Source organism: Rhinolophus sinicus, linkage group LG09, assembly GCF_036562045.2.
Source record: "Rhinolophus sinicus isolate RSC01 linkage group LG09, ASM3656204v1, whole genome shotgun sequence".
Lineage (NCBI taxonomy): Eukaryota > Metazoa > Chordata > Mammalia > Chiroptera > Rhinolophidae > Rhinolophus > Rhinolophus sinicus.
Window position 1 is genome coordinate 70,304,403 of NC_133758.1, and position 16,607 is coordinate 70,321,009.

The window sequence follows — 16,607 nt, forward strand, 5'->3', positions numbered from 1 at the left end:
TAAGTCATCTTAGCACATTTTGTAATTAACTCAGGGAAATTATTGCCCTGTTGACTATCCAACAGTACCGAAGTTAATCTGTGGCAAAGACCCACGTAGTCCAGATACTCTGAAGCATGGTTGTCATGGGTTTTTTTTCATTTTGACTCATTCGGGGAAGTTGAAAGTCCTTAAGTCCCGTCTACTGTTATAGTTCCCCTCTAGTGGAAACATAACTCAGTAAAAACAAAGAAATGGAGAATTTAAAGTAAACAACTTACAGCAAACTTATTATGTTCCAGCCAGAGTTTATTGAGCTTCTACTGTGTACCAAGTACTGTTCTGGGTACTAGGGACACAAGTAGTGAACAAAACAGATACAGTTCCTACTCTGATGGAGCTTGCATCCTAACAGGAGATGGACAATGAGCAAGTAAACAAGTAATAAACAAGAGACATTTAGTGATAAGTACTATGAATAACATAAAAATGAATGATAAGATGAAGGATGATTGGAGGTTGGGGATAGATTTCTTTATATTGAGGGCTCAGGGGAGGCTTCTTTGAGGAAGTGATATTTGCACAGATACCGGAGGGAAAAGAGGGACACAGCCAGGGGGAGCTGTGTGGGGAAAGATGTGAATGGAATGAAGAGAGAACAGAGTGTGAGGAAATTGACATAATCGGAGTAGTTTCAGGCAGCGAGAAGGCGCACAGAAGCCCTGAGATGAGTACTGAGGGAAGAGAAAGTCTGGAGCGGCTGGAGCATAGTAAATGAGAGGAAGATTGATAGAAGGGGAAGGTTTGAGATGTAACGGACAGCAGGCCATGTAGGAGTTTTTGTAACACGGTGAGGAGCTCATCCTTTTGTTCCTAGTGTGCTGAGACTCCGGGAGAGGGTTTTAGGTGGGGAATGGCACGATTGTGACAACATTGTAAAAGACGCCTCTGTTTTTGAAAGACCCCTTTGACTGCTGTGTGGAGAATGGATTACAGGAGGATAAAAAGGGGAGCAAGAGAGCCATGGAGACATGATTGTGACTTGATTGAGGTGGTACCAGTAGAGAGAGATAGAAGCTGAACAATATTTTGGAGGCAGAACTCCCAGCATGGGCTCAGGGGTTTGAAGTGGGAAGTGAGACAAAGGGAGGAATCAAAGATGACTCCTAGGTATTTTTTGTTGCTTATTTGTGTCAGTATCTAGGCTGGAGGTACCATTTGAAATGAAAAGAGTAGTGGATATTTAGGGGTTGGCAAACCAATACTTCTAATATTGACTTAGTAAGTTTGAGGAGTCCATAAGAGGTGGCAAGTTGGATCTACAGGTGGCTTGTATTTGTATTGTTGTGCATATGTCATAAGCCATAGGACAAACAGTAAGACAAAAGAAGGCCAGAAATGTTGATAAAATATCCATCATTGTATACTATGGAGTTGACTAAATAACCAATAATAATGTAAATGATAGTCACTATAAATAACTGTAGGTTTATCATTTATCAATTTATTTGTCAGTTTAAAATCAAGTATTGACACAAGACCAACTGCAAAGAGCACTGATGAGGTACATCTAACACAAAATATCATGTCTTCCCAAACTGTGATATTTTAGTAATCTTCGTATGTGTAGCCCTACATGAGAGCCAGATTTCGTAGACTGTTGGGTTGGGGTCCTCAGTAAATCCTAGAATTGCAGTATTTTTTTTTTTTTTTTTAGGAATAACAAACTTTAGGAGCCCTTAATCACTTTGTAGATTATTTATACCCTTGCTGTAGATAAAAATGAAAATCTATGGACTTTCTGCCTGTAAGAACCAGAGAAAGTGTTTGAAATTTTAAACCAATTAGAGTCCATCAATGGTTCTCAAACCATACTTGTACACCCATGGTTCTAAATTATCTTCCCTCCTTCAGCAATTCTTTAAATCTTTGCAAAATCGCTACTACTAGAGTGAAGGATTACCTTGGAAGTGACCTGAACAAGAGAAAATGGATCTCCAAAAAAAGGATATTTGGCATTTGGGTTTGTCTTTCCTTTCTGGTTTTAAATACCACCTTTAGCAATTAAAGATCCTTGATTTAAGAGGGGAAAGAGAGAGGTACCTGCTGGCAGGTGACATCTGGTTATTGTTGTCTCCTCACTGGGTAAGAGGTGCCTTGAGGTATGTATGTGAGAGCGAGCTCTGTGCCACGGCATCTGGAGCAGGGTGTTGGAGGTGGCATTAGGCATCAGGGCACATGGACATTGAGGAATTCTTTCCTCCCCTCATACCAGACAGAGTCCCGTAACCACTGTCAGTCTGGGCAAGCACAAATCTTACTCTGCAGATCAAAGTCTATGTAACAGTGTGCTTGCAAGTCAGAAGCATCAGTGTGAAGAAGAATTTCCTCCAGTGTATGCAGAATATGTGTACGTACCCTGGAAACCAGAACTAGCCCACCAGGGTTTCCAGGGGAAAAGGTAGTCAGACAGGCAAAGGGACTCCAGCCTAGGGATGGACAGTTGGAAGACCAGGACTGCGGTACAAGGGCCAATCAGAGCCCAGGCACTGTCCAGGCCAAGTGCACTGAACTGGGAATTCCCCAGCTGGAAGCAGCACCCCCCCAAGAGAACCAGTCAGCTTTGGACATCTGCCTGCCCAAACTACCAATTCATATGGCGCCAATCCAATGAATTAATGATTCCTCACGCCCTCTCAGAGTGCAGCTGACTAAGTGGCCGAGGAAAAGTGAGTCACCTGCCCAGTGCCTTTTTGTTTTATGGGTGTGTAATCAACTTAATCTAATAACATTGAGGTGGTGGTATAAGAAAATAGAGAAGTCATATTTGTTCTCAAGGTCATATTTGGAGACATTTTCATTTTGATATTTATCAGCTTTCCTTCTCTCTTCTCAATTTGTAAACAATTTGCAAGGAATTCTGTAAGGAACATTTTTGGTTATCATTTGTTCTTTCCTTTTTCAGGGATTCACCTTATATATTTGCTTTTAACTACTTACGGTGTATACAACATAATGGAAACACATAAATGCCATTTAAATTCTTCAGAATAATTTGAAATTTCTTTAGAAATAAACAGATTGTCTGCCAGACCTCATTCCTGTTTATGTTGAAGTTTGTCCCACATAGTCCTGGCCGTTGCCATTTCCAGCCCCACAGTTTGATATTTATTTTAAGCTGCTGCTTACGAAAGGTAGAATTTAGCAATGATCAGCATGGTGTAAGGTGGGTTTCTGCTTGAGCTCAGGGTTGCTGGGTAGTTTCATTGAGTACCCTTTCTTTCATGCCTTTTTAAACATGTTTTGGCTGTGAGAATAAATCTAGGAAAACTGCTGTTTGGCCTTATAGCACATTGCCAGGTTGGTGATTGCAAACTAACTGGTGTTGTACTAAACACCACTGAAGTAAAATAAATGAGTCTGATTAAAGCTTGGGACTCCAGGGTGCTACAAATGTAGACTCAACAGATGCCATTTGCTGAAACCCAGGCTCCTTTAGCAGATGGGTGAAGGTTAAACATAAATTGCACTATTCCTTTTTCTTTTGGTTCATTTGTTTTTAATATAGTATTAAAAATCCTGCTATTCGTTTACAATAAACTTCTGGCATATGTTTCATGGCTGTTTGGGAGTATCCTAAGATCTTTGAAATTGCTGTCGTATTATGTTTTATTGTAGGAATTCATTGAACGTGTAGAAACATTCTTATCAGAGTTTTAAAATTTTCTTTGATATTCATATTTTCAATACTGAAAATAATAATGAAAAACAATGACCAAAGTGTCACAATGGGACATTGTGTCCTTCTTTTAAATCTTTAATGTTAGGCTATTTAGAATAATATCAATGATGTCTTCGATAGTTCTCATTTAGTATTTGAATTTTCTTAATAATATTTTAGCTTCTCATATACTGTCTCATCATTTAAGTAAAACACAAACAGAAGGGTGTTTTTAGTCCTCATGCAATTTAATGACTTACATACCATTTAACACAATCACTATTCATTTGATATTAACTTGCAAGAACCATCATGCATTATTAATTATTTTGTAATACTTAGATATTTCTTGGCATAGACCCTAAGTGCTTCTTTTATAATTTAATTTAGAAGTTCATTTATCTCTAAAGAAATCTGCAATTTACCTTGTTTGCCTTATTTCTGATTCCTAAAATTATTTATCAAATAATATTTAGCAGAAGGGATCACAAGAAATTTCAGCATAGTTAGAAGAATGAGGGAACAATGAGATAAATATCTAAATGGTTAGAAAATGATCTAATATATTTCTCAGGAAGGATAATATGTAATTACACATTTTTAACTTTGAAACATTGCTGTTTACAGGTTCAGGTTCATGTCGCTTTAGTTATTCAGACCCCAACATCATCGTGTCATATGCCAAGAATAACACTTCAGACTGGATTCAGCTTGAGAAAATCAGGTTTGTTATAATTTATAATATTTTCACAAATTCTAACATAGGTAGATTTCTGCTTCTCTATTTGGCTTCTTTATTCTAACAACCACTACCTTTATTCTTAAAAGTACTGTGGTTGTTAATTAAGTTGAATTACATGGATGCACATATTATGATCTGCCTTATTTCAAGAAGTATTGTTAAAAATGTCATTTTTCCATTTGGAATTTCCACTGTCAGTAGTAGCTGTAACAAAGGATTTTTTGTAAAAGCACATTTGGGTTAATGACCTTTATGATGGAATCCTCCAGAAAATAACATCACCCATCTCTCTAGGTGGCCTGCCCATGGCCTGGTTTATAGACCTAAGAATATGTCAGATTCCACGTGAATTCCTTCCAGTCTGTGGTGATAGTGCATTAATAGCCACCGGCCCTTTTGCATTTAATCTCTAGTTCTGCCATTTTCCTTTGAACTTCCCTAAGGCCACTTCTAAAATTCTATTATAATTATGATGCAACTCATAATCGTTTATTATATTTTCTGTATTTAAAAAAAAAATCCCTGTTACAAAATGGGGTAGGATGCTTGAAGAAGCAGCTCATTCAAGTTGAAAAGGTTTGGTTAAATTAGCAATACTCACATTATGTTTAGTACCTCTGCATAAGTTAAATCATAAAACAAAATTCATAATGCATGCTTAATTTCAAGCATGGTAAGATATTAGAAGGAAAAACTACCTTGAACTTTTATAGTTATTATGATTGGTTTAATTCTTAAATTAGCATAACTCAAATAGAACATTTTCTATCAGTTTTGTAGTTTTCTTTTTTCACATGCTATTTTCCTTACCATATTTTCATGTTGAAAAATTGTGATTTATTTAGAGGAGAATAAATATTGGGTTCTTACTCATTAGTACTAAACCAAACTGTCCAAAGTTTCTAGTAGTAGTTCAAATTTTTTTAAAAAACTGTTATGATTCTAAGCTCTAGTCTAACCAGAAAACTGAGAAAAGCGATTCTAACTCATGGGTTTTAATAGACTGACATCCTCTGTGGGAGGATAAAATATAATTTATAGATACCTGGTACAAGCCAAGGTCTAATATGCTGTGCCAATTGTATAACAGAACATTTTGCTGTTCTTTCTGAAATCTAGTAGTTGTTATGAAATTGCATTCATATTAAATTTTTTTATATAAATAGTTTTAAGCAAGGCAACATAAATATTGGAAATTTTACCCATACCTTCATTTTTCTGTCCATCTAATTGTTGTATATCATAGTTTAGGAAAATTGCAGTAGCTATTTTTCACTGGAATATAGTTACATGCTTTTGATATGACAAGTAGTGAATGTATACATTTAAGTACAACATGTAAAGATCACATTCAGCTGATTCCATTTGGTTTTTCACTAAATGAGATTTTCAATTTTAGACCATGCAATAAACCATCATCTTCATTAATGCAAATTTTCCTTATTGTTAGTGATCAGAGTGAACGTATTTTCAATCACTTCCTAAAACTAAAATATGTTATTTTCATTTGTTTAAATTATTTTTGAAGCTAAAAACATAGTTACCATGAAATATTTTGAAAGGGGGAATTAATTACCCCAAAGGTTAAGGTACGCCATCTATAACCTGTGCAGACAATTTTGCAAATACATATATGTGTTTCATTGGTGAGTGAAAAGTATGTCTTTTCTGTCTGTCATCCTTTCAAAACTTATTTATAACAAGTGCACAGAACTATGAGTTTGCATTTTGTACCACTTCTAGTCTTGGCTAAAGCAATCATTTTTGCTATAGAGGTTTCTACTTTAGTAGAATAAAATGTTTAATAAAAATAACTAGGTTCTAGCACATGTAATATAAAAATAATGTTAAATTATATCATATTTTTTAAGATTGATCTGTATGGAATTGTAAAGAATTACAGAGCATTTAATTCTCATGGCAAATCTCACATTTCATATAAACAAACAACAGTGTATCTGGTTACTAGAAGTAAAATAACTATTATGGAAAGATTGATTATGAAACGTAGCATAAAATTGTCTCTAATATGTGCAAAATTGCAAAGTAAGAATCAAAATTACGATAGCAATTTTACGGTTTTTCTCCTTTTTCCGTTAGTATCAAATAAAATAAACTTTTTTATATTGATTCTCCACCACATGCAAAAAACTATGTTAGATATGCTTTGATTTTCTACAGGTGCCATGAAGTGTGTGCCATTTTCTCTTCAACTATTCCTTTACTGACTTAGTGCCGGCCCTATCTTAAAAGTAAACCTCTTGAAGACATTTAATATTTAGACTCTCATTAGTATGAATATCTTAATAATCAGCATATACTAAAAGATTTAAGGGCTAATGCAATTGTATTTAACCTGTAATGTATATAATATTTTTAAGATAATGAAACTCCAATCTTAATTAAGAAACCAAGTTGATCTTTCAGAAAGAAAAAGTAGACATTGTTGAACTTTACTCTGGTACCAATTCCCATCTCACCCTGTATTCCAGAGCCCCTTCCAATATCAGCACAATCATCCATATCCTCTACCTTCCTGAAGACTCCAAAGGGGAAAATGTCCAGTTTCGGTGGAAGCAGGAAAATCTCCATGTAGGTGAAGTGTATGAAGCCTGCTGGGCCTTAGATAATATCCTGGTCATCAACTCAGCTCACAGACAAGTTGTTTTGGAAGATAACCTCGATCCAGTAGACACGGGCAACTGGCTTTTCTTCCCAGGAGCTACAATTAAGGTTTGATCACTCTTTGGTTCCTTCTCTTGTCCTCTAAAACCTAAAGCTCAATAAACCAAATTGTACAAAGATGATGATTCTTACCCAACTCACTAATGAAGGAATAGTAATGTTTTTATGTACCTTATATCCCCTTTTAAGGATGGAAAATTATTTTTACAAAAATGTTCATTTCCTCATCCATTTAACAGGTATTTTTGAGGGCCATATACTGGGCTGAACCTAGAGAATATAACCACAAAAAGGCAGATATGTTTCTTCCCTTCATGTGGCTATCAACTTAGTGTGGGTAGTTAGACAAGTCAACGTGCAAGTACAAAACAGCATAATGGTTATGATTTGCTGGGAAAGTTGAGAGTGCTGTGGAAGTAGACCACCCAGTACCGAGTCCCAACCCGAGGGTTTAGTAAGCTTCTCCAGGAGAACAGGGAATCCAGGTAGAGACTGAAGGGGAATTTGGAGTTGGCCAGGTGGGCGGAATAGTGTTTCTAGAATCAGAAATCACATACATAAAGGCTTGGCAGTGAGAGCACAGAGCAGGGGTCTTGAACAGTGTTCAAAATAGTTGTCTAACAGATTTTTGCGTTGCAAATTGTGATAGTTAAGTCTGGAGACAAGGCCAGTGACAAAGTCTTGGAGGTCCTACAAGCCGCTGTAGAGTTTGAACTTGATCCTGAAAATAATAGGGAGTCACAGAAGCACTCCAGATCAGACTCAGACCATCAGATTTGATTGGAAATGGAAGGGAGAGAGTGCATTCAGGGAGACCACCTAGGAGGCTGATAACAGTCCCATGGGAGATCATGTTGGCTAGAATTAGGGGAGAGGATGGGAAAAGATGGATGCATTTCAGAGATTTTTAGAAGAGGGAATGGAGAAGGTTGGGGACTGATTGAGATGATGATGAAATAGTTGTCAAGGACAAGGTTTGGGCAGCGGAGTGGTCGGCAGTGCCATTCATTGAAACAGGAAACAGAAGGAGAAGCACGTTCACAGGAGTTAATGAATTCACTTTGGACATGTTGATCTTTTTTTTTCTTTTCTTTTTTTGAGGTATATTTGACATGTAACATTATATTAGTTTCAGGTATGCAACTTAATGGGTTGATGTTTGTGTAAGTTTCCAAGATGTTTACATCTTAACTAAATCAAAGAGTAAGTCTAACATCAATTGAGAACATATGCCTAATTACAACATAGAGCTTATTCAAGGAACAAATTGTCCATGCACAGATAGGATACTCTTTGTCTAAGAAATAAGAACTGCTCTTTATTGAGCACTTATTATTCCAGCCACAAATCTCATGTAACCTGATTCTTATAAACCCATGAAAAAAGTGATACATCTTACAGATGTTGAAAGTGGACATAGAGATGTGGAGTAACTTGTCCAAAACACACCTCTCACCAGGGGCAGAGCTGGGATTCAAATACAGGAATCTGATTTAATCTTGATCTCAGTTGCCACATGGCTTTGCTCGTACAAGTAGTAAATATAAACTGACATTCTTCCTCTGTTTTTCCTGTGTTCCTTCCCAACATTCGTTTGTTAAATTATCTGCTCATTCTCTTCCCCTTCACTTTCTCACTGTAGGTTAAAAGATTCTTGTTTTGCTCATATTTCTTGATCTTGCTCCAGCTTTATTCCATTAATACTTCATGTTCCTTCCTCTAATGTAATCGTTTATTACATACCAATATATCTAATGTATAATGTTTAATTTGTATACATTAGAATTTAGTAAGTTCAGACCAAACACTGGTCTCTTCCTTCTTTTCCACAGCTGATTTTGTTCACACAATCCTAGTTACTGGTCCAGCTCAGGTATTGACTTCTGACGTAAAGTGAACTTAAGGAGATAAGAGTTTAAAATATTTCCCTTAATGGAGGTGGGAGGCATTCACAGTAACCTACCTGGGAGGTGAGATAGAGTGAGAATGGTGGGACAGTAAAGAAAGAGAAATCAGCAGTCTGATGGTAGCCGACTATGTATGAGAAAGATGTTAAAAACCAAGGATCATACAAAGGCATGCCGTTAATGAAAACTCCGGCATCATCCTTTAATAGGATTACATCATGCTCCCTTCATACTCAAGACTCTGATGGCTTCCTGTGCAGGCCTAGAAGATACAACCCAAACTCCGTGTCATGTAATTCATATCAAGGCCCTTCCCAGTCTAGGCCCAGCCTAACTTTTCATCCTCATCTCTTGCTCTGCTGTCCTCCAGCCTCACGAATACAACCCAGAATTCCACACTCTCACCTCTTTAGACACACTTTCCCGCCTTCCTTTTTTCTCTCCTGAGTAATTCCATGGCATCCTTAAGGGCCCAGTTCAAATATCATTGTGTGAAGTGTTGTACAGTTAATGTCTCTCTCCGCTCTGTGCTGATATAACCACTAGATTGAACCAGCAGGACTTGGGAGTGAGGACTGGCTATAGAAAATGGTTCCATTCTTTTTCCCAACTGACTGTTTCATCTCTGCCTTCTTTGCACAAAAACTAAGGCAGGTCCCAAGACGGCTGATAGACCAAAACCATCATCCAATCACTTTAGACTTCCAGTCTCAGGTCAATAACAAATATGACCAGTTAGCTGTAATAATCCAAGCTCCAAGCTTCATCCATGGTTTCTCCCCCGCTTCCAGCATAGGTTTGCTGTAGTGGAAATGGAGGCAGTGGTTGTCTCCTCTCCTTCCTCACCACCCCCCACAAGTTTCAGCCCCGAGTCCTCCAGGGCTGGATCTGGAAGAAGGAGAAGAGACAAGATGCAGTTAAGCCGGAATTATTGATCCCTCATCCCGGCAAGTGATCAAAGCTGGCTCTCTCTTGAATGGACCAATAGGCTCTTTGGAAATCTCCCCACTAAAATTTCCGTCGCCAAAGCAGGGGGATACAATTCTCCCATGCATGTCTCATGTCTGCTTCCACTCTTAGCCACTGGACAGACCTCTGGCTAATGACTGCAACCTCTTTTGGCTGAGGGCTCCTTGCCCCTCCAGAGAGCCCTTTGGGGCAGGACACGAGGTTGCCTCTTGTGTACACAGGCCCAAGCCTGCTCTATGATAAACACTCACCTTGGATCCATCACTGGGAGGAGAGTAGCTGCTTCTAAGTGCATCCCACTTCTTAAGCAGCCACGTGCCAGGCAGCTCCAGGCACCAGTCCATGCCTGCAGAGCATGCCCTCCAGGTGGTATCCTTGAGGTCCTTCCTGCATACCAGGCCTGAGGAGCAGAGGGGGAACCCTTCTCCCCTGACAGGAACATGGATGGAACTCACGACCCTCTCTAAAGAAATTGTCTCTGTTGTCCAGCTTCCTTCACATCACCTTCACGCTTGAGTGCCTTCCATGTGAGTGAGTGCCTGAGCCCTTTTACCACCTCTTTGCTTTGGTCCTTATAATTGGTCCATCACCTCATTCTGGAATGGGGAGTGGTTGCCACCTCTTTTCTTGGAGCCTCAACCAAAACTGACGCAAAACTAGTTCCATTTCAACGTTCTGTTACACTGAACATACATCTTGACGACAGCATTTAGGACATCACTTTATTTTTATTTATGTTTCTCTCTCCCTGGTTAGAATGTTATCTTCTTAAGGTCAGGGACTAATCTAGTTATTTTTTAATCCCAGTGTGTGGCACATGATAGATTATTGGGTGTTAATTGAATGGACGAAAAGCTGGAAAAATGACAAGATCCAGTTTATGGAGAAAGAAAATGAATTTCATATTTGGTGATGATTTGAAGGCAGCTGAAAACATCGTGAGAGGGACTGGACATAGCACAAGTGTTGAGAAACTTGGTTTAACTCTGTGGGTTCATATCTTGGCTTCACCAGTTATTAGCCATGTGGTCTTAAGCAAGTTATTTAACCTCTCAGCTCCTCAGCATCCTTACCTGTAACAGGGCTAATAATAGTATGCATCTCATGTTATGACAATTAAATAAGAAAATACCTGTAATAGCCTTAGGACAGGGGCTGGCACATAGAGAGAGGGCTTACTAAATAGGTATCCTCTTCACTGAAAACTGAGAACAAATAAGTTCCACAAGGAAGTGAATATAGAGGAAAATGAATAGAAGGCAAAAGATTAAGCTGACAGCTCCAGTTATAAGGAGGGGAAAAGGAATAGGATAGAAAAAATACAGACTTCACAAATTATGTCATGCTTATATGTCGTTAAGGTAATATCAAAATCAAATGCACTAAGTTGATTTCATCAGACACAAGTATTGTCCATACTTGTAACCTTTGGCAATCAAAGTAAGAAATTTCCTTTCCATTGGAATTAAGTTTCAATGCCATTCATGTAACTGGAATTATTAATAGTAGTTTTTATTATTAACAACAAATGATTTTTAAGTGCTATTTTTCATAAAACAAGGGAATAGAGAGTAGTGGGGATGTAAACTGTCCAGATGATGAGCTTGAAAATAATGTTTGAGAGCGTCAGGTCAAACAAGAAAGATGAAAATGAGTCACTGGCACTCACATTACGTATTTCTCCGTGTCTTCTTTAGATTTTTGTTTCAGCTTCTTTGGGAATATTTAATCCATTTCATCTGAGCCTGTCCTTGTTTATCTCAAGTAGGGCAGAATGATATAAGACCAAATAGAGTAATTAACTTAAGGAGTTTATGTGATCTGGAGAACTGCAATTATAGGTCACCAGTTAAATCTGCCCTGGGTTGGTAGAAGGCCATTACAATCTGTTGGCTCATTAGTAATTAATATGAAATAGATGTATAGCAGTCCCAGTTTTTAACACAGAACTTGGCCTTATATTTATTGTGCTTTTTCATTTGGGTGGACTGTAAGAGGTCACAGAATTAATATGTTCTTCCTCTCCAGCCATCTGTGTTTCTCCTCCATTCTTACAAGTTCATGGCCTTGCCTGACTCATCTTCCAATGTTTTTCCAGAGAACTTCCCACATAGAAGAAAAGGCGCACCACATTCTTATGCTTCTAATTACCATCATGATTTTTTATTTCCCATAAATCCCTAAGTAGCCCTTTGTTCACGACCAAGTAGGTGGGGCTCTAAATGCCAATAAATACAATGCTGCAAGTCAGCAGGCTCCCTAGGGCACCCCCGCGTTAGCTGTCTCCCAGAAGAAGCGAATCGCGGACTCAGCTGGGCAAGAAGCCTGAAACCCTCTTGCTGAATCACCTGTCTTAGTTGTTGGTTATGATGATTTCACCTCCTTTTACAGAATAGTTCATTTTTCAAACTTTTGTATATGATTTCTGTATACAGTATCAAGAATAGTCAAGAATTATTTCTGTCCGTTTTTCCTATTCTAAAGATGCAGAGTGGACTCTGCCAGGTCATTTGCAGTTGCTGGAGTAGCTGTTGCCACCGGGGCTGCCATCCTGGGCAGTGCTTCTCTATCAGGTGGCTGGGGGTATTGGTGCCACAGGTGAGGATGGGAGCCACATTCTTCCTGCCGGAAGTGGGAAAATGATTCATTTCAAGGCAACTTCTGCTGCTCCAGCTCGGTGACAGGGCTCTTGGTTTTGCCATCAAGGTTTAAAGGAAATGAACCAATCTTTTTGGCCCCTTCCATTTAAACCATACAGTAGCTGAAGAATACTGGTCAGTCAGTCCAACCCCCTTATTATTCAGGTAAAGAAACCAAGACCCAGAGAGCACCACATAGTAAAATAATAGTAAACCTGTCAATGTACATCTGGATGATATTTTGTTATTAGTTTCAAATGTACAAAATAATGTAATAATTAGACATTTATATCCCTCACAAAGTGATAATCCCCCTCCCCCAATCTACTACCCCTCTGACATCATACATAGCTGTTACAATTCCACTGACTGTATTCCCCATGCTGTACTCCACATCCTGTGACCATATATTAAATTATAGTTGACATTCAGTATTATTCAGCTTCAACTTTAGGTGTACTGTTCACAGAAGACAAAGAAAGACAGGACTTTCACAGATCAGAAGAAGCTAGAGACATGACAACTAAATGCCATATGGGATCAGAAAAGGGACATCAGGGAACAGTGCTAAAATTCAAGTCAGATCTCTAAGTTAGTGAATATCATTGTATCATATTAATTTCTTGGTTTTGATAATTATGCTATGGTTATGGAAGAGTAATGTAAGGGTAGGCTGGGATGAAGGGTAGGCGAGAAGTCTCGTTTTTACGACTTTTTTGCAAGTCTAACGTTATTTCAAATTTAAATGTTTACAAACAAAAACATAAATAAAATCAAATAAAAGATACAGTATCAAGAATCAGCATTTCATTTTCAGTAAGAGCCTCATATTCAGGAATGATACCTTCAGTAGCATAGATACTGGATACTAATAAATAATAATAGTAATCATAGTGATGATAAATAAGAAGAATAGTAGAAATAGTAGTAATGATGGCATTTCATGAATGTTTGATAGATGCCAGCACTACGAGAAAGGTGCTATCTAAGTTTTATATCTACAGTCAATGAACAATGACTATCTGTAAAGACCCTGGATGTTTAGTGCTTAATTTTCCTTAGTCATTCTTGAAACATCTGGACAAATAGATCCATCAAAGTCATCTTTTTCCAACTCCTCAAACACACATCCTGAAATCTGAGCATATCCTAATTTTAAGTTCAGAGATACAATAAATGGAAGTTTTGAAGGGTCAGCCTGGAGTGGCTGCAGTGCTTATCATGAGTCACCATCAAAGAGAGGAGCTGCAAAGATCAGTGAAGTACTCAGAAGAGAACCCGAGGCAGCTGATGAGGAAAGAGCTATGATCAGGCCTTGGCTTCTATGTTTTCTGTTTGTCTCATCCTTTAGTAATAGTACCCCATGAGGCAGTTTCCAGATGGATCAGTATGGCATGGAGGTGAAGACTGGTCAAGCGGCTCCTTCATTTTGTTTGTTTACTCTCATCTTTGGTGGTAGCCAAAATCTGTGTTTTGAAAGCATGAATCATCCTTGATCTGTGTGTGTGTGTGTGTGTGTGTGTGTGTGTGTGTGTGTGTAACGGGGAGAGAAAGTGCTTTGCTCACTCACCATTAATAAGTGTTTATACCTGCTCAGCTACTCTGGTTACACTCAGCTTCCAAAGGCATAAATCACTGCCTTCTGTCAACTCTGCAATTGACCCACAGATTAAATGCAGATCAGTGTGAGACAGGTGCTGTTACGCGTATTTTTTATTTTTGAGAAATCTTCCCACTTTGATTGCTGTGCCTGCACTGGCTGATCTTTTTCTATTTATTACTCTAGCTCATTGAGCAGATAGCAAAGAATCCCAGATTACTCCTTCTACACATTTCTGTCAATTTAAGTAAATCAGTGCTAAATGTCACAGATTCTGTTATAAAGTTTTGTCCTTTAGAATAGACCGTGATTTGATCACATGTATTCAAAAGAAATTCCCTTAAAAAGTAATTTATTAAATTTTGCACATATATGCCAAGCCTTTGGACTGATGAAGTATACAGAATTTAGAAGGATCATATCTTGATATTCTCCCTACTGCTACTTTCAGTTAGACAGGCTGCTTCGAGCAAATATCCAATAATGATAAATTTCCTAGTTTAGCAAACACCAAAGGCCCTACTGAATACAACAGCCATTAGGTAAACCAGCAGCCCATTAAGGAGAAGCATTAAGTCAGGACAGGAGAGTTTATTTTCCTATTGCTCTTAGACATTATGCATTTGCCAAACTCATTGTCCCAGTGGACACAAGGCAAATCTCCCGTCCTAAATAAGAACTGAAGCTTTCATCCTGGGATTCTGCTGTCACCTGTCTGATACTATGGTTACAAATTGTTGAATTGTTAATGGAAAATAAAGGTTATGTCCAAATTATGGAAGCATGTAAGTTAATTTGTCTGAAAATTTAAAGTCTTAATACAAATTGAGGCTAATGAAAAAATCTAAGACAGTAGATAAAAGGGATGATCACACTCAAAGAAGAATTTGTTTTAAATATGCTTCTGGGGAATGGAATACCCTGGCAGAGCAACACCTTCTCTAATACCCAACTTTTCTTCCAGAAATTGAGCACCCCATAAAGTTGTTCCAATGTTTCATTTAATGATTTTATTTTTTTAGAGTCTAAGGACAAACAGGAGGAAATCAGATATGCTTTCCAGAAATGGGCTTTGCAAATCATTGTACTGGAAACTCTCTGGTCTGTAACTTGAGGGATTTGAGTCCTGCCTTTCTAATGAGGATAAACCTGAGCTCAGTAAGACTTGTAGCCAGTCCCTGTTCCCATGTCTTTTTCCATTAAGAATCGGAATGTCAACTACAATTTTTTTGGCCAGATTCCAGCTTGGCTAATTGCATGCTGTCTACCTCAATTCCCTTTGCTTGGGATGTTCTTCACTTTGGATTGCATTGCTCTTATTGTCATGTTTCCCCCAAGAGCTGAGTACATGATATTGTAGAATGAGCCAGAATATAATTTGTTAAGCTAATAAGAGTACTTTGGGGATGAAGGGTTAAATGTACGTAGTGTGCTTTTCACAGTTCTCCCCAATGCAGCCTATTTGTACAGTAATTAATGTGGAATAGCATTAGTGAAACATGGAATTGAGCCAAATCACCATAACAAGAGTGGCAATAACATGGAAACAAATAATTTTGATAAATGCTACTGAAAATAACCATTCAAAAAAAATCTCCAGAGCCTCCCTGCCTAATGCACCTATTTTTTGTTTGTTTTTGGTCTGAAGCTAATGGGTAATTAAGTTAATACAATATTCAGTGAGTGAAATTTATTCTATATGAACATCAAAACTACAGTAACGTTTTCCATCAGCTTTGTACCCAGATAGCATATAGCACAATAACTTGCATAGTGATACTCGTTTAAGTAAGGTTTGTTAAATGAATGCATGAAGATGGGGCAAAAAGGGGGAGGAAATACACGAGTACGTTTACTGATTTCCTAAGATGAACCAGTCTTTAGGAGGCATGTTACTTACAATATCTCAGCTAATCCTCATAATTACCCCCATTTCACAGATGAAAAAAACAGAGGCTCAGACGTGTCAAACAGCTTTGCTTTTCATAGCCAAGTATGTTTTACTATAAATCCCGGCCCTTTTATTCCTCAGTAACTTGCAGCCTCCCATATTGTGCCTGGCATCCTGGGCCTTAATTTGAGGAGGCAAGTCTGAAAACCTCAGACACTGTGAAAGCCAAGCTGATCTCCACAGACAAGGTTAACAACTGCCCTGTGGAATTTTACATTGTTATTCTTCCTCTCATTACTCCAGTTCAAATCTGTCACTGTTGCCATTTTAGAGTTGTCATAACTATTGCCAAGTAATTATATACTTGTCACAAAATATACCGTAAGTTGAATCTTTATGAATCTTAGTATAAAGTGGTTCAAATGTGAATGCTTAATGAATCCAAAAAATAATGAGAAAAAATACTCTTGAAGC

The 16,607-nt window shown here is 38.0% G+C and overlaps 1 protein-coding gene across 4 annotated transcripts in view; it reads left to right on the forward strand.

Moving 5' to 3' along the window:
* RELN (reelin) overlaps positions 1–16,607 on the forward strand; it is a 502,053-nt gene that overhangs the window by 278,399 nt on the left and 207,047 nt on the right. For all 4 annotated transcript variants that reach the window (XM_074340625.1, XM_074340624.1, XM_074340623.1 and 1 more), the window contains exons 9-10: positions 4,328–4,424; positions 6,935–7,175. In XM_074340625.1, the coding sequence (XP_074196726.1) occupies positions 4,328–4,424; positions 6,935–7,175 (338 nt within the window). The remainder of the gene's footprint in view (positions 1–4,327; positions 4,425–6,934; positions 7,176–16,607) is intronic.